Source organism: Cherax quadricarinatus, chromosome 86 (assembly GCF_038502225.1).
Source record: "Cherax quadricarinatus isolate ZL_2023a chromosome 86, ASM3850222v1, whole genome shotgun sequence".
NCBI lineage: Eukaryota > Metazoa > Arthropoda > Malacostraca > Decapoda > Parastacidae > Cherax > Cherax quadricarinatus.
Window position 1 is genome coordinate 6,011,486 of NC_091377.1, and position 24,577 is coordinate 6,036,062.

Genomic DNA, 24,577 nt, shown 5'->3' on the forward strand with positions numbered 1-24,577 from the left:
ATTAACCCTTTCAGGGTCCGTGCCATAGATCTACGGCTTTGAGTTGAGGGTCCAAACCGTAGATCTACGCCATGAGCTCAACTCACTCTGATAAGCTGTGAGTAAATTTGGGCCTAGATATGAGAGAATACATCTATGTAGTATGTGTGTGACTCTGCAGTGTTTTTTCGTATGTTTTTTATAGTTGTATTTGCGATTTCTTGGTCTCATTTGATAGAATGGAAGATATATTACAGAAATAGAGATGATTTTGATTGGTTTTAGGACTGAAAATGGCTTGAAACTGAGCTCAAAGTAGCGGAAATGTTAAATTTTTGCCGATGTTCAAGAGTAAACGAATGACCTCACACATCTAATACACGCCAGCTGGTGGATCTAATATACGTTCACAAATGTGGTGATATTATTTATACAATTATTACAATATTGCATAGCAGTAAATCTTCTATTTTTCGTTTGAATAAAAATTCATTATATGAATAAAAAATAAAAATGGAATTCATTTGTAAAGCCTGAAAATGAAACTAATGAACAGAGGAAATGTTAGTTTAGTGCCAGGAATACCTACATTGTTTATTCTGGAACCTATTTTGAAATTGGAATATTTTGAACTTTGTGTTAAATTGGTCAAATTACCAATTTCTGATCACTTTATTTTGTAGTTGAAACAGTTGACTTGGTGATTTCTTGTGCTCAATCGATAGAATAGAAGTAATAATAGTGAAATAGCTAAGAATTTGGTCAACTGGAATAATGTAATTGGCCTAAAAGGGGAGTCAAATTTGGTAAAATCGCCGATGTGTAAATGTCACTGACACATCAAAATTCGCAAGAGCATAATTTCGTCAGTTTTCCATCAAATTTCGTACTTTTTGTTTCATTACATTCAGAAAAAGATTCTATACCATTTCATAAGAAAAATAAAAAATTTTTTTTTGAAAATTCTTGAACCCTGGTGCACACTTTGAAATATGGCCTCTGGAGCCTGAAAGGGTAAAGTGCTCAGTACAGCTAGACATAAAAAAAAGCATTCAAAAATAAAATAAATACAACAGTACATATAATACATACCTTAAAATGTAGCACCGGTCGTCCTTCCCTTACACAACTGCTGTTCGAAAACGGCGGAAAAGTGGAAAAAGCACTAAGCATAATGAACAGTGGCTCATTTGAAAACCACTGAAAACTTGGAACACTGAAAAGAGGGTGTCAAATGTACAGGACCCTCCTGTACTTTTTAACAATGGATACAGTACAACACCATTATCTTGAACTGGTTGGGACTGAGGGTGGTTCAGAATATGACTGTTTCTAACATCAAGATAAAGCTTGTTGGTAGTTTTTAGACAAATAATGTCGTTACTTGAATAAGGTATACCATATTTTCTGCCATGTAAGGTGTGCCTTTTTTCCATGAAAAGTCTATGAAAATCATCCTGTGTCTTGTATGCTCAGGGTCAGGGTCAAAGGTAGGCTTTGGGCTACACTTTAGCATAAGATTACAATTTAGCATAAGATTACCAGTTTAGCATAAGGATTACCAATTTACCATTATGATACTTCTGTAATGTGCCTTATATGCTAGAAAATATGATAAATAGTTATTACATCCCAGGAATCCAAAGGCCTGTTATCCTGGGTGTAAAGGGAGCAAAATAAACACAGCAGAAAAACTTTTGACTTATATTATCCTTCACCAAGTAAGAACAGAATTATGTACACTATATACACTATGTACAACAACAGGTATTAGTGCACTCCATGGTAAGCAAGGCAGAATAGAAGCCACTAGAGAGCAGACCGTGCTTCAACCAGCCCTAGAATGGGAATGACAAGGGCAGACAGGTGTGTGGTACCCACAACACCTCTGCAATTGCCAAAACCATCTTCTCATTGGCTGGAACCTGAGTACTGATCGAACGATGGGGCCCCATCGTCAACCCTTAGCACCTGGTTCACTGGTTGGGGGAGATAGCCTTTCAATGAGGGTGTGTACATGCGCCGAATAAACTGGTCACCACAGGTCCCTAACACATCCTAACCTAAAATATCTGCCAACTTATTTTTTTTGCCGGCAATGTGTAATATTCTGAGAGAATAGGGTTGCAGTTGTAGACTCCATCTCATGAGCCTCGTATTGTGGTTCTTCATGGCTTGGAGATATACCAGAGGGCTGTGGTCACTATAGACAGTGACCACCTGTGAAGTCTGGCCCATGTAAACATCGAAGTGCTCCAAAGCCAGTACCAGTGCGAGGGCTTCTTTTTCAATAGTAGAGTAAGCCCTCTGGTGTGGCTGGAACTTTGATGAATAGAATGCAACAGTACTGCCCCAACCCCAGACTTGCAAGCATCAACCTGATCGAACGATGGGGCCCCATCGTCAACCCTTAGCACCTGGTTCGCTGGTTGGGGGAAATAGCCTTTCAATGAGGGTGTGTACATGCGCCAAATAAAGGGTACGTACTCTTTGCATGCCACAATAGTACATGTAGCAAAACCTGTTTAAGTATTGTTACATGTGAGTACATAGTTTGTGTATTGCTTTATGAATTCCCTCCCGTGTTGCTTAAGATGGTGTCAGGATTACTGATGACTAGAAAGTAGCAAGTCAATTCGTGGTTAATGATAAGATCTCTGAAAGCTTGAGATTATATCCACATGCACCAGCAAGATGAATGAACTGTTGTTTGATGAGAATGTAACCTAGTAAATATCCAGTGTTTGTAGTCATAATGATAAGATAAATATATTGATTTTGTACCCACATATTGCACTGGATAAATTAGCTGTAATATATAAAATGACTAATATTTTAAGTAAGCATTTAACTGTTCCCAGTGAGATCTGACAAGACAAGTTAATGCTCGTAAGATGGGCTTAGAGTGTACAGTAACTAGCTGCTCAAATGGCACAGTGTGTATTTTTAAACTAGGATGCTGGTAATGATCTTGACACAGTGTTCTCCCACAGGAAGTACTGCTGCTCGGGGTGAATTTGAGAGGCTGTCAGTGCAGCCAGGGGAGGGTCAGTACACCACTGTTAGTCTGACTCCTGCTACAAGAAGACAGCGCCTTGATGACAGGTGCTGCTCCTAGAAAACTATTAGATGCTGTTGACAGGGGGTTGTAGGATACATTGGTCAATGACAGGCCTTTGTTAGACAAACTGGTCACTGAGTGCTATATCATCAGTAAAAGCATGTTCATGTTTGAGGTTTCTTTCAATGCATAGATTTGATTACATAGTTGTTGTACAGTCCAGCCTCTCTAACCTGAAATTATCAAGACCAAAATTTTTCCAGTTTAGTAGATTTCCTGATAAAGTTGAGAGGTAATAGTAGCATTTGATGCATGTTTCAGCCGACCCAATAATGATTACTAGATTCAGTGATTCACGAAAATCATAATAATATGGTTATCAACAAATTAGGGAACAGGCAGGGTTCAAACCCATAGCAGGCTAGTGCTCTTACCACTATTCCAGGAAGTGAGCATGGTTTGAACCTGTGAAAACCATAAAATTTATTCAACTAGTTATATTTCCATATGCAGGAGAAGCTAGCATGGGCCCAATTGTGAACACAGATTCAAATCTTTATATACAAATACATGTAATCTGTAGACACCTGTAACCGTATGGACCACTTGGTCTACGGGAGTTGTTAGTCCTTTAAATATATATGCTTTTATTTATTTATGCACAAATAATTTTTTTTTCCATTTGTTAATGAGGAACTTTAATGCACTATTTCTTGTCAAGTTTTTCTTAGTTTCTTATGGGAAAGTCAAAAAATTATCTTTGGATGATGCCACATTTATAATTGAGAAAGGAAAATCATATTTGATTTGAATTCTGTGTTAAAAAGTATTAGATTCAGAATTTTTGATAGCTTGATGATTGATTCAAAATAATGCTTATTTGGCTGGGTGTTTGGGTCTCTGACACTATTGTTTTATTTGCCAGAGGAGAGAAGCGAGAAGGAGATGATTTGTCAGAGAGCATGATCAATAAGAGAATAAAAATAGAGACTGAGGACCTGGGAGAGGAAACAGTGGCCGAGGTTGTTGCTACTATTACTGACCCAAGGAAGATGATTGGTCCAGAAGTTCTTTTCTCAGAGAATGCTGCTAGAGATGAGGCTGCCAAGGTGAGATTCTCTTAGCATTAAGCATTTCAAAATCTCTTTGATCTCATTCTGTGGTTTTCAGGGGAGTTCGGATTTATGGGCCTCAGTCTATCTTCATAAAAATGATACCTTGCATGATACATTAACTACATCATTCATCTCCATATGTCCTCCAATACATTTTTATCAGATTTGTAGTAATAAAATTATGGTTCTTGTATTTGTTGGTTGTAACGATAAAGATGATCATGTAACTTCTCATTAATGTGCTTATCTTATATGCTGTAATTTACAGTAAGTACATTAGCAATACTTTTTTACATTTTTATTATTCACTGTGCATTAAGCTTGTTTATCTCTCTTCTATTTATATGCAATGCATTGTTTCTCTGGGAACTCCTCTCCAAGCAAGTGACCATAACAGAAATGCTGAGCAGCTCTGTCTAAGCCTGATCTTCTGGTATCTTATGTATCACATGTCCTATCATGGAAACACATCTATTATTTTTTATGAACATAGTATAAATTTTATATTTAGGTCCTGGACAGTATTGGCTGCACAATTTAAAATATGCTATGTAGATTTTATAGCTTTACTTCCCATGACTTTCAGTGCATTCTTTGGTATCAGAAAGAATGCATTATTAGTCTTCTATTGTAAAAAAAAAAGGCAAAAATGATGCAACAAATTCACTTAATTGACAGTCACCATCTGCAAATAAACTCATTGTGGAATTAGGTATTCTGTTATCTGTTTTTCTCATATACATTGCTGATAATACCTCAGTTATTCACTCATATTCTGATGATTCTAACTTCCTATTTTCTTCTTACTTCAGTCATGGCCCTTCTGCTGCTATCAATATTCTCATTTTTTGTGGTGCTTTTCTCTTATATGACTGATTGACTTCTATATCTTTGTCAGACACTTGCAACTTAGTTAAAAGTAATCCTAATAAAACCAAGTTTTGCCTTCATCTTTCTAGCAAACTTGAAAACTATTAGCTTCATTTTGAAAAATCTTATCTTGATTCAATCTTTTATCAATATCTAGGGCATCAAATTTCTGTACCGTACTTCCACAATGTTGCAAATTCTCCCAAAATTCACTAGATATTTATTCTCTTCTCAGTTTCATCCCTACAAGTCTCATCTTGAGCACTGCTTTCCATATGGAAAAACTCTTATACACAAATTTTTGAGGAATGAGACACATGTGCAACATGTTGCACATGTGTCTCATTCCTCAACTTGTCAGTTTTCTAAACCATAATATCACACAATTTTTTTTATATTTTTATATTTTATATTTTTATATTTTTTTTTTTTATATTTAGGTAGTAGGTTGGTAGACAGCAACCACCCAGGGAAGTACTACCGTCCTGCCAGATGACTGTGAAACAAAAACCTGTAACTGTTTTGCATGATGGTAGGATTGCTGGTTTCTTTTTCTGTCTCATAAACACGCTAAGATAACAGGGATATCTTGCTACTCCTACTTACACTTTGGTCACACTTCACAGACACGCACATGCATATATATATATACATACATCTAGGTTTTCTCCTTTTTCTAAATAGCTCTTGTTCTTTTTTATTTCTTCTATTGTCCATGGGGAAGTGGAAAAGAATCTTTCCTCCGTAAGCCATGCGTGTCGTATGAGGCGACTAATTTATGCTTCATATGACATGCATATAATAGTTCCCTATTATTTCTTGTTTATTATTTCAGATGACATTCATCAACACACTCACATCATCACCACTGTAAAACTTCTCACTGTCATCGCTCCCAGAAATCCATTTACAGTTGCTTACTCCCTTCTGTACTTGCTCCCTTATATCTTCCTCCATTGGTCTGTAAACAATACTAAATAAAAATCTTTGAATGGCTTGATCTTTTCCATTACCATTTATTTTTAGTCAGACATTGTATAATCTTTTTCTTGTAAAGTAGAGGAAATTCATCACTATCTTGTTCACATAAATGGGTCAGGAAAACAATAAGTTTAATGTTGTGAGTGTTTAAATTATCTTTATTCTATTGCATATGTTGCAGAGCTCATTTTTGCCACTTTTTTTTATAACTTTGTCGCTTTCTGCCATCAATAATATTTACACTCATTCAATAACTTAAATATATTCTTGACTAAGAGAGGTGATTTTATGTGTAACTTATATAAGAATTCTATTTTTACTTGATCAAGATGTCTTCTATATATTTAAGAGTTATTTTGAAAATATATCTATTACAATACATAAAAATAACTTCTGGTGAAATATTAAACGCATTAGACAAAAAGGGTGCTAGGAGTAGCATTGGTATGAGATTGTTATTGAAAGATCATGTATAGGAAATCATGAGAAACTTACCATATATATTACACTTGTTGGAGTATACAATTGCCTTTAGATATATGGGTAGAGATATGTTTAAAACAAAAAGCTGTCTACAACATATGTTAGGCCAAAACTGAAATATGCTGCAGTGGGGTGGTGCAGCACTAAAAATACATGTGGACAAGCAGCATGGGTAGGAGCCTGTAAATTTTTGAATTACATGAATTTTTGGCTAATTGGTCTTTGCATAAATAAGGCTGAGTTGTAGGAGGTATTAAAGGTAAATTTATTGCAGTGTATTGGAGATGTTTGTTTGAAAGAACAATATGAACCTTAAGATGAAAGCTGCTATTCTTAACAGTATCTTTTTTCATGATGTTCCTAATTTGTGTAGTATAAATGACTTAGCAAGAGGAAAATGTTTTAAAAAATGGTTCATTTATAAATTTGTTTCCAGATAAAGCCCCCCAAAAAATATACATAGATTCAGATTGAATTTAGATCCTGAAAAAGGATTTAGAGAAACCAGTAAATACAGCAACAAATGAAAATGTTTGAATATAGAAGTCATGATGAATACATGTACTGTTATATACAGACTCTGATCAATTTTTTTGGAACACAAAAATAAGATAAATATTATCCAAAAATTTACTTAGCTTTATAAAGATAAGTCAGTAGTTTATTCCTTATATTGAAAATCCCATAATTGTGCAAAGCACAATGATAAGGATCTTTAGTGGATTTCATACAGCATTTTGTCACCAGAAAACCACATAGGTAGAAGTGAGATAAAGTTAAATTGATATTCGATGGGATACCGAGCAACGCTTTCCCATAACTCTAGGTATATATTACACACACACACACACACACACACACATGTATTTATGTATGTATGTGCATGTGTGAGTATGTATTCATTTCTCACAATCCAAAGTGCTCCAGACAGGGCTAAAACCTCTTATTAGGTATGATACCAGGTATGTTCCACAATGTCTTGGCCACTCCACTCCACTGAACAAGTACCAAATTGCATTTCTACTTCCCTCTCAATCCTCCTCCCGGGGAGGATGTTGGGTTAATGCCCTGTAACAGGGTGGTGGTAGCCAAGATGTTTGGTATTCTGCTTGCTATTATACCTAACAGTTGTGAGTCCTGGCAAGAGCTCTTGAAGTTGAAAGACATTTTTTGTATTTCAAGTATCAGTCAATTTTACTCAGCTATGGATACATGTGTACGAAACATTGTGAAGCAGAAAAGAATGAGAACCACATTTGAACAATGGAGAAACACTCAGGCATGAAGGAGATTGGAGGTTTGAAGCTCGAGTTGCCATATTTCATTTTGGGGCTCTGAGCCTAACTTAGATGCTGAAGACAATATCTACACATTACCACAAATAGATGAAACATCAAGAAACCGATTCATTAACTTACCTGGCTATGGTGACACTTATTCTTTTCTGCTGTGCATTACCTCATACATTGTTTTTGGTTGATACAGCTAGAGGAACGAAAGGGTAATATAGAATTCCACGTCATTGGTAACTCCCTCACCCAGAAGGTTTCCAAACAGACGATGCTGTGGTTGATTGGTCTTCAGAATGTATTTTCTCATCAGCTTCCACGAATGCCCAAAGACTATATAACACGACTTGTATTTGATCCGTGAGTATGCATTCTTTATGTGAAAGCTACTGCATTTCAGTATTACGTGTACAGTACGTGCCTTTCATATGTACAGTGCAGTGATTCAGTAGTAATCCCAAAACATATTGCTGAATAATTACTTACACTAAATGGCCCACCAATAATGAAAAAAGTTCTCAATTCTTTTTTTATATTTGATTGTTTATGTAAGAAGTAATTTGTCAGTCTTGCAGTAGCATATAGTGTCTATAAAAGAATGTTATATGGAGTTTCTCACCGTAACAAGTCACTTTACGATCAACAGTTAGATTAGAAGCCATTTTAAGATTAAATTTATGATTCTTAATTTGCAGTTCTTGTTTTACAAAATATACAATAATCAAAAAGTCCATAGGACACATGGCATTTGTCTGCAAAGTTGAAACATATTTATGAATTCCCACTTGGGAAATGTATTAAGTTTTTTTCTTACATTTTTCCACATGGTAACCTGAGAACTTCCCTTTGTATTGACTTCAATCTTTAAATCCCTGTGTATTTTAGAAACCAATATGACTATTTAATTTCAATAAGAAAAGTTATTTCAGATTTTACTTCCTATATATTCTAGTAAAAAGGAATTAATTTAATGTTATTTGACTATTTAAAAAGTAAATCAAATTTGTTTCAGGAAACATTGTACATTGGCATTAATCAAGGAGAATCGGCCGATTGGAGGTATATGCTTCCGGATGTTTGCTGCCCAGGGATTTACAGAAATTGTTTTCTGTGCAGTTACATCCAATGAGCAAGTGAAAGGTTATGGTACCCACATGATGAATCACTTGAAAGATTATCATGTCAAGAATAATGTGCTTCACTTTCTCACCTTTGCTGATGAGTTTGCCATAGGTAAAGCTAATAAAATATAGTCCATGAACTGTAGTGTTGGCACCCCTCTGGCAAGACAATGATGGAGTGAATGATAGTGAAAGTGTTTCTTCTTCTTTGGGTTTCCCCTACTTCAGTGGGAGATGGCTGGTTTGTTGATAAAAAATTATTGTTCTTAGCATGATGATGTTCTCGTCTCAAATTTATAGGGTGACTGGTACTTCTGGAGAAAAACTTTTGTTTTTCTTTTAAGGTCACCCTGCCTTGGTATATGTATGTAATAACTAAACTGTTATAATTTTATTATTATTTATTATCACTGGCCGATTCCCACCAAGGCAGGGTGGCCCGAAAAAGAAAAACTTTCACCATCATTCACTCCATCACTGTCTTGCCAGAAGGGTGCCTTACACTACAGTTTTTAAACTGCAACATTAACACCCCTCCTTCAGAGTGCAGGCACTGTACTTCCCATCTCCAGGACTCAAGTCCGGCCTGCCGGTTTCCCTGAACCCCTTCATAAATGTTACTTTGCTCACACTCCAACAGCACATCAAGTATTAAAAACCATTTGTCTCCATTCACTCCTATCAAACATGCTCACGCATGCCTGCTGGAAGTCCAAGCCCCTCGCACACAAAACCTCCTTTACCCCCTCTCTCCAACCTTTCCTAGGCCGACCCCTACCCCGCCTTCCTTCCACTACAGGAAGGCGGGGTAGGAAGGGTTGGACTGGTAAGCCAGCAGAAAGCCTTGGTAAGATGACCAAAAGTCCAGAGGCAGGTCATCATATAAGACCTGCATCAGGAAACACTTGTCCTGTTTCCTAACACACTTTACCTAACCTAACCTAACACACTTTACCTAACCTAACCTAACCTGCCTCAGTGGGAGACGGCCGGTGCATTGAAAAAATAAAAGTAAATTAATTAAAGTGTTTTCTATTCACACAGCTTCACTCTGAGCCTTGATGCCCTGGCTAGGATTGTATTCATTTGTTTAAAAGCTAGAGCAGTGAAGAAGTAAGGTAAATGAGGCATTCATAGTGCTAAAAAAAATGTGAAAACAGTATTGGAGTGCTTTTTTACATAGGTTTAAATGTTTTGTAATGGGAAGGATTTTAGGCCAGTTAGCCTCTTGCCATAGGAAAATACAGTAAATACATTTTATTTGACTAATGTTGAAATATTTATTTCATAAAAAAATCCTGTTATTGCATGTTTTATTTAGAATAATGTCATATTAATAAGTATTCTTCCTCAGGGTACTTCAAGAAACAAGGGTTTAGCAAGGATATCCAACTGTCACGCTCTGTCTACCAAGGTTACATCAAAGATTATGAGGGAGCAACACTTATGGGCTGTGAATTGAATCCAAACATTGTCTACACTGAGTTTACTGCTGTAATCAGAAGGCAGAAGGAGGTAAGATACTGAAATCTGCATCACTGCCAGTAAGTTTTTGCAATGCATATGGTAAAAGGCTGAAAAATGTACTGTCAGTTGACCAATAAGAACCCCACTATATATGATACAAATTTGAAAACAGCATTTCTCAAGCAGTACTGGTAAGTACTTTGGTACTTGTGTTAGGTAATGGCCACCTGTTTCATTGAATCAGAAAGTGCTGCAGTGCTATAAATATGAAAAATATAGTAAATAAAGAACATGAGTTATCTATCTGTACCTCATATATTTCAGGAGCTCCTCACTATGTAGTTTGTTGTGAAAAAGAATTCTTAAGTAAATCTCATTTAACCCTTAAACTGGACTGAATGTGTGTATACATATTACTGTGTGGGCAAATGGGAGCAATTTAAATCATAAAAGGTTCAAGTGAAGTGCCTAAAATTTTTTCCATCTGAAAAAATCTTTGCATCCTTTATACCACAGCAGAGAAAATGATATGTACAGGTGTACCATGTTTTAAGCTAGCCCCATTGAATTGAAGAAATCATCTCTATACATCAGCTTGGATACTGAGGCTGGAAGATCAGAGGCAATTTAATAGTTATGCCAAAAATTTTAAAACCTAGATGATATCTTTGTGAACCATCCTCAGTCTGAGATTCAAACATAAGAGTATGATGATTGAGTGTGAAATTGGAAGTATCAATATTACAGCAAGTAGAGAATAAAAATAGGTCTTTAATGAACGCATAATGCCTGGAGGCAGTGGAAATGTCCTGTTTAAATGCAATGTGTGGTGTAAATATTATGCAGAAAATTCGGAGTGTGGAAATTAGGTAAAGGTGTGGAGTTAATAAAAGTATTAGTCAGAGGGCAGAAGAGGGGTTGTTGAGGTGGTTTGGTCATTTAGAGAGAATGGATCAAAGTAGAATGACATGGAAAGCATATAAATCTATAGGGGAAGGAAGGCGGGGTAGGGGTCGTCCTTGAAAGGGTTGGAGAGAGGGGGTAAAGGAGGTTTTGTGGGCAAGGGGCTTGGACTTCCAGCAAGCGTGCGTGAGTGTGTTAGATATGAGTGAATGGAGACGAATGGTACTTGGGACCTGACGATCTGTTGGAGTGTGAGCAGGGTAATATTTAGTGAAGGGATTCAGGGAAACTGGTTATTTTCATATAGTCGGACTTGAGTCCTGGAAATGGGAAGTACAATGCCTGCACTTTAAAGGAGGGGTTTGGGATATTGGCAGTTTGGAGGGATATGTTGTGTATTTTTATATGTACAGTGGTCCCTCAATAATCGTCCGGCCTGAAAGTCGTCCATTTCGGAAATAGTCCTGTTTTTTCGTCAAAATTTTGGCTCTCAAATGGTCCGGTAACTCGCTAATAGTCCTTCGTCCCGGACGCGTACTCACGCTCTGAGCCGCCTCGGCCTTTCCTTCCCAGCCAGTGTGCCATTATTTACCAGTGAGTGACGGTCCCCTCACATGCTCCTACGAAATATTTCATAATATTCCATTGATTTTAGTGCTTGCAAGTGCTAAATAAGCTACCATGGCTCCAAATAAAGCTTCTAGTGCCAGCCCTTTGGTAAAGAATGTGAGAAACACATAATTTATGAAAAAGTTTGTAGAAAAATACAAAGATGGTGGTGGTAGAGTGGAAGCAGTTGTGATAGTGGTTGATGAACATAAGAGAGGAGGATCACTGCAGCAGGCCTGTTGGCCCATGCTCGGCAGGTCCTTTACAATTCATCCCACTAACGAAGCATTTTCCCAACCCAGTCCTCAATGCTACCCAAGAAATAAGCTCTGATAACTCTATCCACTCATTTGCAAGTCCTGAATGAGTGGATAGAGTTATCAGAGCTTATTTCTTGGGTAGCATTGAGGACTGGGTTGGGAAAATGTTTCGTTAGTGGGATGAATTGTAAAGGACCTGCCGAGCATGGGCCAACAGGCCTGCTGCAGTGATCCTCCTTTCTTATGTTCTAATGTTCATCAACCACTATCACAACTGCTTCCACTCTACCACCACCATCTTTGTATTTTTCTACAAACTTTTTTATAAATTATGTGTTTCTCACATTCTTTACCAAAGGGCTGGCACTAGAAGCTTTTTTTGGTGGTAGTGATGGTGGTAGAAGGTAGTAGTGATGGTGGTAACAGTTGTAATTTATTTATTTATTTATTATAAATTTGTGTTATGGTCATGTGTTCTGTTGAGGTTGGCAAGGAGATGTTTGAGGGGAGGGTTAATATCAGAGTTAAGTGTTCTATGTATGTAATAGGTGCAGTAATAAGTATGGATGTTTTGTATGGTGAGTAGGTTTAGTGTATTGAATATTGGTGGAGTGTGCTGCCTGTAGTGAGAATTTGTTATCATTCTAACTGCAGCCTTTTGTTGGGTAATTAGTGGTCTGAGATGGTTAACTGTTGTTGAGCCCCATGCACAAATTCCATAGGTGAGATAGGGGTAAATAAGAGAGTGATATAGGGCCAGGAGGGCTGACTGTGGAACATAGTACCGTATCTTCGATAGTATGCCTACAGTCTTGGAAATTTTCTTAGAAATTTGTTGTATATGTGTATGAAATTTGAGTCTATTATCAAGGTGGATTCCTAAGAATTTTCCCTCTGTTAGCTTTGTGATAGGTGATCCGTTTATCATTATGTTAAGAGGGACATCTGTAGCTCTGTTACCAGTTGTAGAAGGTCGTAGTGATGGTAGGGGGTTCCTTCTTTAGTGATTCAGTGATTCTGCCAACTCCTCCAATGTTGTTGGAGTTATATAGGGCTACAAAAACCACCGCCGACCCAGCTGCTGCTTCACCACCATTATGGACAGCTTACACTCAGTGGCCCTTATATACCCAACAACAACACAACTTGTCGGTTTTTCAAACCATTCATCACAACAACACAACACAACACCTCTCGTGACATACGTAATGACATACTTTATTCATTCTAGAGTATATTCCATGTTTCTATGTTATTAATATTGTTTATTATGTCATATTAGTTGAATTGTGATAGATAAATAAGCCATAGAGTTGATATTAGTGTCATATTCTCCAACAATAAACTTGCCATCCCTCCCTCACACAAACAAATAGCCAATAAGAACATAACAATGGAAGAACACTGCAGGTCTACTGGCCCATACAAGGCAAGTCCTTATCAAAATGACCTCCACCCAAAGCTACATAAGAACATAAGAATGGAGGAACACTGCAGAAGGCCTACTGGCCCATGCGAGGCAGGTCCCCATCAAAACGACTACCACCCAAAGCTTCCCAAGAAACAACTCCCGCACCCAATGACACCAATCAAACCCAGCCCCTCCCACTCATGCGACGTTTAGCGCTATAGAGGAGTGTAGAACAAATTGAAGCGAAAAACTGAAGCAACAGGATGGAGCCTTATATACCGCCAGGAGGTGAGATGTAGGCCACTAGTAGAGGTAAGAATGTAGTCGTTGGGAAGTCAGTTCCTTCTCAAATCCAGCCATTCTCACTAGGCGATTTAAGTTGGATAAATTTAGATTTAGAAAGGACATAGGTAAGTACTGATTTTCTAACAGTTGTAGATGCGTGGAACAGTCTTCCCAGTTGAGTGATAGAGGCTAGGACCCTGGGCAGCTTCAAGAAGAGACTGGACAAATATATGAGTGGGAGGGGCTGGGTTTGATTGGTGTCATTGGGCACGGGAGCCATCTCTTGGGTAGCCCCAGGCAGAGGTCGCCTTGATAAGGATTTACTCCCGTACCCAATGACACAAATCAAACTCAGCTCCTCCAACTCGTATATTTGTCCAATCTCTTCTTAAAGCTACCCAAGGTCCTAGCCTCTATCACCCTACTGGTAAGTGTGATGTTAAATAAGAACTTAAGAAAGTAGGAACACTTCAACAGGCCTGCTGCCCCATACTAGGCCAGTCCTTCACAAATCCAACCCACTAACAGAACAAATGCTACCCAAGCAATAAGCTCAGGTGCAAGTCCGACTCAAATCCAACCCCTTTCACTCGTGTATTTATCCAACCTAAATTTGAAACTACCCAATGTTTTAGCTTCGATCACCCTACTAGGCAGACCATTCCACTCATCAACTACCCCTATTACCAATGTTCATTTATACATTTTATTAGTGCCCTAGAGTCCTTATGGAGGGGGATTCCCCTTCCAAATAACCTCTCTTCCCTCTCTCCTCCTCCCTGTCTTCCATTCATCAACAACAGCCTTCAATAAAGGTAACTATCATGTTGAATGTTCATTCTTTTGTGCATGTAAATCTATCTTTTAGGTAAAAAAAAAATTTTTGTTGATACTTCTGGGTGTCTGGAACGAATTAATTGGATTTACATTATTTCTTATGGGGAAAATTGATTCGAAAATCTTCCATTTCGATAATAGTCCCACTTCCAGGAACGGATTATGGACGATTATTGAGGGACCACTGTACATGTATATGCTTCTAAACTGTTGTATTCTGAGCACCTCTGCAAAAACAGTGATAATGTGTGAGTGTGGTGAAAGTGTTGAATGATGATGAAAGTATTTTCTTTTTGGGGATTTTCTTTCTTTTTTGGGTCACCCTGCCTGGGTGGGAGATGGCCGACTTATTGAAAAAAAAAAATAAGTATTTCTCAGTACAGTACTTAAAATCAATTGAGAATATTGTAAATGCATATTTCCTTCAGGGAAGGGAGATACTTTAATGCTGATGAAGGGCTGTTGAGCCAGGTAATTGAAGCTACCCTTCCCTTCCTTGGACCAAACCTGATTACTTCCCATTCCCAGGGCACTGCATGATGCCTGCAATTTTAGTGTTTCCACAAATACAAAAAATTAATTATGTGCATGCTATCAAGGCTTATTGATGATATTTATAATCTTTGTAACTATTATAATAATTTCCTTACAGATCATTAAAAAACTGATAGAGAGGAAACAGAGTGAAATTCGTAAGGTGCATCCGGGGCTGACTTGCTTCAGAGATGGGGTGAGAGAAATTCCCATTGAAAGTATCCCAGGAATTCGAGAAGCAGGCTGGAAGGGCCCAGCAACTCCCTCCCGTTCCTCCAGATCTCCTACCCATGAGCAGCAGCAGGACCCTGAATGTTTACACAGCATGCTTAAGACACTTCTCTGCAATGTTGGTATTGTGCTTAAAAGTTTCAACCATTATTTGTTTCAGAGCAAGATGAGGTATTCTCACAGTACTAATTTAGGAGGCAATATTTAAACTAAGGAATTCATTTGTGGTAAATATTTTAAATACTTTAAATAAAAATATAATGGAACATTTGTTGCAGGATTCTCCATATTGTTAATTGGGAAATCTATGAGGTAAAGGAACTGTATAACCTTGTGTGTTTAACTCTTTCCCACGAAATCTGGTGTCTTAGGTTAATATGTAGTGTGAATATTGTGAAGAGAATTCATAGTTCGGAGATTAGGAGGAGGTGTGGGGTTACTAAAAGTATTATCCAGAGGGCTAAAAGAGGTTAATGAGATGGTTTGGACATTTTATTAAAGAGGATGGAGCTAAATAACTTGATTTGGTTGGTGTATAAATCTGTCGCAGATGTAGGGGTTGTCCTAGGAAAGGATGGGGGGAGAGGGTAAAGGAGAATAACAAAAAAAAGGCACAATACCGTGACTGGGGCAATACACAGATAACCTGCATATAGAAGAGAGGAGCTTATGACGATGTTTCGGTCAGACTTGGACTGGACTGAAATGTCATTGTAAGCTCCTCTCTCCTATGTGCGGGTTATTTGTGGATAAAGGAGGTTTTGTATGTGAAGAGCTTGGGCATCCAGCAAGCTTATCTGAGCATGTTAGATAGGAATGAGTGGAGGCAAGTGGTCTTTATGACCTGATGTGCTGTTGGAATATGAGCAAGGTATCATGAATGAAGGGATTCAGGGAAGCCAATTGGCCGCACTTGAGTTCTGGAGGTGGAAAGTATAATGCCTGAACTTTGGAGAAGGGTGGGGATATTGCAGTTTGGAGGGGCATCTGATCTGTAGTATCATCATGCTTCTGGCAGGATGGTGATGGCATGAGTGATGGTGAAAGCATTTTTTCTTTTTATTGGGTCACCCTACCTTGGTGAGAAATGGCTGGTGTGTTAAAAACAAAAATAATAATATAAAAATGTAAATGTATAATCAGGTAAAAGAGCAGATAGAATGAAGAAATAAAAATTGAAAAATTTTGTATGTGCTGGCATTTATAAATGGTATTCACAAAGACCTACATTGGAAATTTAGTACATACATGTACTGTCAACTCTCCAGATTCATGGTCCCATGAAATTGGAAACTATGAATAATACAGAACTAGTTTGTCCAAATTTTTCTTAGATTTGTATTCATTTTATATTGCTTTTACATATCACCCTAATATGGTTAATATTGAGAGTATGGAGGAGGTGAATGTATTCAGATATTTAGGAGTGGACATGTCAGCAGATGGGTCTATGAAAGATGAGGTGAATCATAGAATTGATGAGGGGAAAAAGGTGAGTGGTGCATTGAGGAGTCTGTGGAGGCAAAGAACTTTGTCCATGAAAGCAAAGAGACCAACACTCTTATATGGGTGCAAAGCATGGGTGATGAATGTTGCAACAAGGAGAAGGCTGGGGGCAGTAGAGATGTTGTGTCTGAGGGCAATGTGTAGTGTGAATATAATGCAGAGAATTCGTAGTTTGGAAATTAGGAGGGGCTGAGGAGGGATTGTTGAGGTGGTTCGGACATGTAGAGAGGATGAAACAAAATGGAATGACTTTGAGAGTACAGTGGACCCCCGCATAACGATCACCTCCGAATGCGACCAATTATGTAAGTGTATTTATGTAAGTGCGTTTGTACGTGTATGTTTGGGGGTCTGAAATGGACTAATCTACTTCACAATATTCCTTATGGGAACAAATTCGGTCAGTACTGGCACCTGAACATACTTCTGGAGTGAAAAAATATCGTTAACCGGGGGTCCACTGTATATATCTATAGTGGAGGGAAGACAGGGTAGAGGTCAGCCTAGGAAAGGTTGGAGGGAGGGGGTAAAGGAGGTTTTGTGTGTGAAGGGCTTGGACTTCCAGCAAGCATGTGTGAGCATGTTAGACAGGAGCGAATGGAGACAAATGGTTTTTAGGACTTGGCGTGCTGTTGGAGTGTGAGCAGTTTAATATTTATGATGGGATTCAGGGAAACCGGAAGTACGGTGCCTGCACTCTGAAGGAGGGGCGTTAATGTTGCAGTTTTATATCAGTAGTGTAATCGCTCCTCTGGCAAGACAGTGATGGAGTGAATGATGGTGAAAGTTTTTCTTTTTCAGGCCACCCTGCCTTGGTGGAAGGCAGCCGGTGTGTTAAAAAAAAATAAATAAAAAAATCGACATCATAAGAAATACTGACCAAAATAAATGAGATTTGGGCATGGGAAAGCTATTGATCCAGAAAAATTGAATAATTGAATTTATTTGCTGATTACCCACCAATAAAAATGTTGAATAATCTAAATCTGCAAATAAGGAAGCCCATAAATTTGGAGGGATGATTGTATGCTAAAGAAAGTTGGACTTTGGAGCAGGATGGAGATAAGACCAGACATGGAAAAGCTTTAAGCTAATTGGTAATTATAAAAGAAATGAACTTATACCATGCATTAAGTTTAAAGTATCAGACATTTGCATGGATGCAGTAATCCATTGTATAAAGATTATAAAATGTGCAGTAAATTGCAGAAAATAAGTCTATTAAAAAAGGTAAGTTTTATAGTGAAACAACAGGAGATAATTTTAAGATAATAAGCAACTTGGAAAGTCTTACTAAGGTGTGAGTTTGCATTCATTTCAGCACATTGATGATAATGTGTTTATATAATGCGTAGGTAAAACAGAAGGCATACTTCATGTTTATAGTTTTAGAAAACTGAGTAGAAAGGAGGCTGATAGAAGTAGAGGATTTTTGTGGAATGAAGAATGTGTTGAAACTATAAGAGGCATGAATTAACTTAATCTTTGGAGTTAGACGAAAATGTATCATGCTTTCACGGCTGTCTGGCATAAAAACTTTAGTGTTTAAAGTTAATAAAGAGTATATGATGTGACTATTTCTATAAATTGACATTATTTTTTTTTTTTTTTTTTTTGCAAAATACTAGAATGGGAATATATTGTAAATGAATTTGGAAGAGTAGGAATGAGGAAGATATTGAAGATATGCTCCAAACCAGGAAAAGTAGCTTTTGTAAAGGAGTTATAGTGTGGGACACCATTGAAAGAAGTGGATTTAAGGATGGTCCATATGTTGCATGTTTTTAAGGAACTTGATTGAGGATAAGCTTGTAGTTGCTAAAATATCTAAAAGATATGTAAAAGAATGAGCTCTGGGGGCTATGAAGAATCCACTGAAGAGTACTGCTAGAAGATTACAAGTTGGTTGAATATTTTAGAAGACTGCTATACTTTGATGTGTGGCAGTGAAATATAGTTGTGTAATACTAGATTAACAGTGAAAATGCATCCATTGTAGGTGAATTTCTTTATGGTAGGGTTATAGTACATCAGTTGACAGTGCAAGCACTACAGTGGAAATAGGAGGCAGTGGGATACACCTTTTCAAAAAAGTTTCTCTTTTATCTTTCACTTCTTGTGTTCGTCCACCTCCATGTTCACCATTCGTTGAATACTGCTGCTGCTGTTCATCAGTTTTTGCTTTTATTAATTTTCTTTTGCACCTCTGGCTAAAGCTGTTAATTTTTATGTTTTTTTTCATATTGTACAGTGTGCACTTCCTAAGGCAATTTACTGTTTTTCCCACATTTTTCTTTATCATTGCAAACTACTCCAGTCACTACACTTGATAGTGTGAGCAACAAAGGGAATTCTTAGCAGAGGATTCAGGTACTACTTAGAGGTCTGTAGCTCTTAGATGCTTATGGATTAGTGGCACAAGTTATTCATGAAGTTACCCCTTAACACAAAGCAACCTCCCAGAGACATACCTGTGAATAGTTAAGAATGTTTTTATACACTTAGAGCTCAACCTGAAGCCAGACGTCCCCATTGATTGCTTGATTAATCTGTCTGCTGCTGCTAGAAGCCTGCAGGCTTACAAGACCATTACAACCTGGTTGGCACATTTTGCAGAAAATGGTTCAGAGATCATAAAGTCTCATTATATAGGTAGAATGTGATTGGGATGTGTGTGTAAAGGAGGTTTTGTGGGCGAGGGGCTTGGACTTCCAGCAAGTGTGCGTGAGCGTGTTAGATAGGAGTGAATGGAGACGAATAGTATTTGGGACCTGACGAGCTGTTGGAGTGTGAGCAGGGAAATATTTAGTGGAGGAATTCAGGGAAACCAGTTATTTTTATATAGCCAGACTTGAGTCCTGGAAATGGGAAGTACAATGCCTGCACTTTAAAGGAGGGGTTTTGGGATATTGGCAATTGGGAGGGATATGTTGTGTATCTTTATATGTATATGCTTCTAAGCTGCTGTATTCTGGGCACCTCTGCAAAAACAGTGATTATGTGTGAGGTGAAAGTGTTGAATGATGATGAAAGTATTTTCTTTTTGGGGATTTTTTTTCTTTTTGGGTCACCCTGCCTCGGTAGGAGATGGCCGACTTGTTAAAAAGAAAAAGAAAAAATACATGTATATATATATATATGTATATGTGTGTGTGTGTATGTGGGGAGAATATATATATATATATATATATATATATATATATATATGGTAACTATATATATATATATATATATATATATATATATATATATATAATATCTGTATATATATATATGAGTATATATATATATATATATATATATATATATATATATATATATATATATATATATATATAGTATATATATATATATATATAGTATATATATATATATATGTATATATATATATATATATATATATATATATATATATATATGTATATACTATATATATATATATATATATATATATATATACAGATAATATATATATATACAGTATATATATATATATATATATATATATATATATATATATATGTATATATATATATATATGTATGTATGTGTATATATATATATATATATATATATAGTATATATATATATATATACTCTATATATATATATATATATATATATATATATATCGTGCAGAATACGTAAAACTGGTCAATGGCAAAACTCATTTAAAAAATTAAGTCCTTTCAAATTCTTTCTTTCTTTCAACACACCGGCCGTATCCCACCGAGGCGGGGTGGCCCAAAAGGAAAAACGAAAGTTTCTCCTTTTACATTTAGTAATATATACAGGAGAAGAGGTTACTAGCCCCTTGCTCCCGGCATTTTAGTTGCCTCTTACAACACGCATGGCTTACGGAGGAAGAATTCTGTTCCACTTCCCCATGGAGATAAGAGGAAATAAACAAGAACAAGAACTAGAAAGAAAATAGAAGAAAACCCAGAAGGGTATGTATATATACGCTTGTACATGTATGTGTAGTGTGACCTTAGTGTAAGTAGAAGTAGCAAGACGTACCTGAAATCTTGCATGTTCATGAGACAGAAAAAAGGACACCAGCAATCCTACCATCATGTAAAACAGTTACAAGCTTTCGTTTTACACTCACTTGGCAGGACGGTAGTACCTCCCTGGGTGGTTGCTGTCTGCCAACCTACTACCTAGAAGGGGTGTTAATGTTGCAGTTTAAAAACTGTAGTGTAAAGCACCCTTCTGGCAAGACAGTGATGGAGTGAATGATGGTGAAAGTTTTTCTTTTTCGGGCCACCCTGCCTTGGTGGGAATCGGCCTGTGTGATAATAAAAATAATAATTATTATTATTATTAATTTAGGGAACTGGAGCACAGATCCAATTCCCTAGATCAAGAGCCTCTCACCAGCATCAAGGGGAATTGGATCTGTGTGCCAGTTCCCTAAATCAGAGTATGTAGGAGAGAGGAAGATTATTTCCCAGTAAAAGAAGGCCTTAGACAATGATGTATGATGTCACCATGGTTGTTCAATATATTTTTAGATGGGGTTGTAAGAGTAAGGTTATGAGGATAACAAAAAGATTAGGTGACGAAAGATTGGATATCAGATTGGACGGAGAGAGTATGGAGGAGGTGAATGTATTCAGATATTCAGGAGTGAACGTGTCAGCAGATGGGTCTATGAAGGATGAGATGAATCATAGAATTGATGAGGGGAAAAGGGTGAGTGGTGCACTTAAGAGTCTGTGGAGACAAAGAACTTTGTCCATGAAAGCAAATGGGGAATGTATGAGAGTACAGTATAGTTGTACCAACACTCTTGTATGGATGTGAAGCATGGGTGATGAATGTTGCAATGAGGAGAAGGCTGGAGGCAGTGGAGATGTCATGTCTGAGGGCAATGTGTGGTGTGAATATAATGCAGAGAGTTCGTAGTTTGGAAATTAGGAAAAGGTGTGGGATTGCCAGAACTATTATCCAGAGGGTTGAGGAGGGGTTGGTGACGTGGTTCGGACATGTAGAGAGAATGGAACAAAACAGAATGACTTTGAGAGTGTATAAATCTGTAGTGGAGGGAAGGCAGGATAAGGGTCGGCCTAGGAAGGGTTGGAGGGAGGTTTTGTGTGCGAGGAGCTTGGACTTCCAGCAAGCGTGCATGAGCGTATTTGATAGGAGTGAATGGAGACAAATGTTTTTAATATTTGACGTGCTGTTGGAGTGTGAGCAAAGTAACATTTATGAAGGGATTCAGGGAAACTGGCAGGCTGGACTTGAGTCCTGGAGATGGGAAGTACAGAATCTGCACTCTGAAGGAGGGGGCGTTAATGTTGCAGTTTTATAACTGTAGTGTAAAGCACCCCTCTGGCAAGACAGTGATGGAGTGAATGATGATGAAAGTTTTTCTTTTTTGGGCCACCCTGCCTTGGTGGGAATCAGCTGATATGCTAATAAAAAAAATTAATAATAACGAGCAAGCTTCGGTTCCCTAAATTAATAATAATAATAATGAGGAGCTTCAAAACACCTCTACTAGTTGGCGCAGAGAATGCCAAAACATCCACTGAGCAGTGGATGCATTTCTCTCATACTTTGCTTGCATTTTGTAGAGTTATTTTGCCAAATTTATATTTTCTAACCATGGGTCCTAAGAAAGTAAGTGCAAAGGACAGTGCTGAGAAGAAAAAGATGATGATGTCCATGGAATTAAAGCATGAAATCATAGATAAATACAAGCGAGGTGAAGGTGTGTGGGTTGTGGGTTAAGGGCCACTGACAGCATACATGGCTCTGCCTATCTTCCACCCTCCACCCTCCATCTCTTCTCCCAGGTAAATATGTACATACATTATAAAACCAGTTTATTTCTTTACATTCTTTATTATGTTTTTATACAATATTTCTTATTTATAAATACAGTGGACCCCCGCTTAACGATCACCTCCCAATGCGACCAGTTATGTAAGTGTATTTATGTAAGTGCGTTTGTACGTGTATGTTTGGGGGTCTGAAATGGACTAATCTACTTCACAATATTCCTTATGGGAACAAATTCGGTCATTACTGGCACCTGAACATACTTCTGGAATGAAAAAATATCGTTAACCGGGGGTCCACTGTACATGGTTTCAGTGTTTTCCTTATGAAACTAGTGATCTATTGCAGTTAGCCTTACAAACACTCCATTTTTAGAAGGGGAAGAATGTGAAGATATGGTCAGTGCGGGAGTGGCAATGGCTGCCACCGCTCATCACATAATGACATACATATTTTATTCATTCTAAAGTATATATCATGTTTCTATGTTAAATAACATAAAAAGGCACAATACTGTGACTGGAACGATACACAAATAATCCGCACATAGAAGAGAGGAGCTTACGACGATGTTTCGGTCCAACTTGGACCATTTACAAAGTCACACTGTGACTTTGTAAATGGTCCAAGTCGGACCGAAACGTCGTTGTAAGCTCCTCTCTTCTATGTGCGGGTTATTTGTGTATGTTTCTATGTTATTTATATTGTTTATTATGTCATACTAGAGGAATTGTGATAGATAAATAAGCCGTAGAGTTGATATTAGTGTCATATCAAAGTATTTTGTCCTGCTTACCAAGAGCAGAAATTCTGCTGGAACGGATAAATGACATTTCACTTAATTTAAATGAGAAAAATTGATTTAATATACATGTATGAGTAAATTGAGTTACGAGCTAGGTCGCGGAACGGATTAAACTCGTAAGTTGAGGTTCCACTGTAATGTCACCTACAAAGTGATGTCACCTTGGTATCATATAAATGTCAGCAGTGGTGTCACTGCATGCATTTTCTTTACTATTAATTCCTACTGTGTTTATCAACATTTTTTTAACCCCTGTATAGCAGAATTAAATAGTGTAATATACACAATATTAATATAATTTTATTTCCTGTTGTTTAAATTTGTACTCCAGTGGTTTCTGTATTACATAATGTTTATTGCTTTAATTTTAATAGTTTTTAGTGTTTTTTTTTTACAAATATTGTTATTCTTTCTCTCTTTTAAACAGTTATGTTTTTTTCCCACACTGAGTACAGTATTATTAAAAAAAAGTAATTTATTATATTTTTCTCTCTCTTTCTGTTATACCATGCTAACTACTGTATATCTGGCACTTTTTAATTAAATCTCTAAAGTTTTCAATTAATTTGATATCACTCCATCAGTATTGGTATATAAAATCTTTGTAATTTTATTTTTTGCTTCAAGTTTATCTTGGTTAATTTCCTTTATCATCTTTTGATTACATTCTGTTGTTTGTCCTGTTTGTTAAACCACCATTTATATTACTGTACTTCTAATACTTGTTTCCTGTGTATTTTCCACCATATGTGTAGCAATAACATGAGTCACAGATGAAATTATGCTTTCTCTTGAAAATAAAATATTTTCATTGCTCTTACTGTATATTCTTTCAGTTTCAAAAATATGATTTGCTTTCAACATAAAGCAGTTAAGATTGTTTTCAGTTTTGCTTAAATATGGTTAAGTTTCTTTTGATTTTGTGTAAAATTTAGTTAATTTCTTCATAAATTTTTAAAGAGTTAAGATGTGCACAGAATTATACTAGCATTACACTCATGGATAGATCACCTTCCTCACCAGTGCACAGAATTATCAGC

The 24,577-nt window shown here is 37.1% G+C and overlaps 1 protein-coding gene across 3 annotated transcripts in view; it reads left to right on the forward strand.

Moving 5' to 3' along the window:
* Positions 1-24,577, forward strand: part of Gcn5 (Gcn5 acetyltransferase) — a 62,398-nt gene that overhangs the window by 14,218 nt on the left and 23,603 nt on the right. For all 3 annotated transcript variants that reach the window (XM_053797454.2, XM_070103600.1, XM_070103599.1), the window contains exons 9-14: positions 2,973-3,084; positions 3,966-4,149; positions 7,975-8,138; positions 8,791-9,011; positions 10,254-10,414; positions 15,324-15,554. In XM_053797454.2, coding sequence (XP_053653429.2) covers positions 2,973-3,084; positions 3,966-4,149; positions 7,975-8,138; positions 8,791-9,011; positions 10,254-10,414; positions 15,324-15,554 — 1,073 coding nt within the window. The remainder of the gene's footprint in view (positions 1-2,972; positions 3,085-3,965; positions 4,150-7,974; positions 8,139-8,790; positions 9,012-10,253; positions 10,415-15,323; positions 15,555-24,577) is intronic.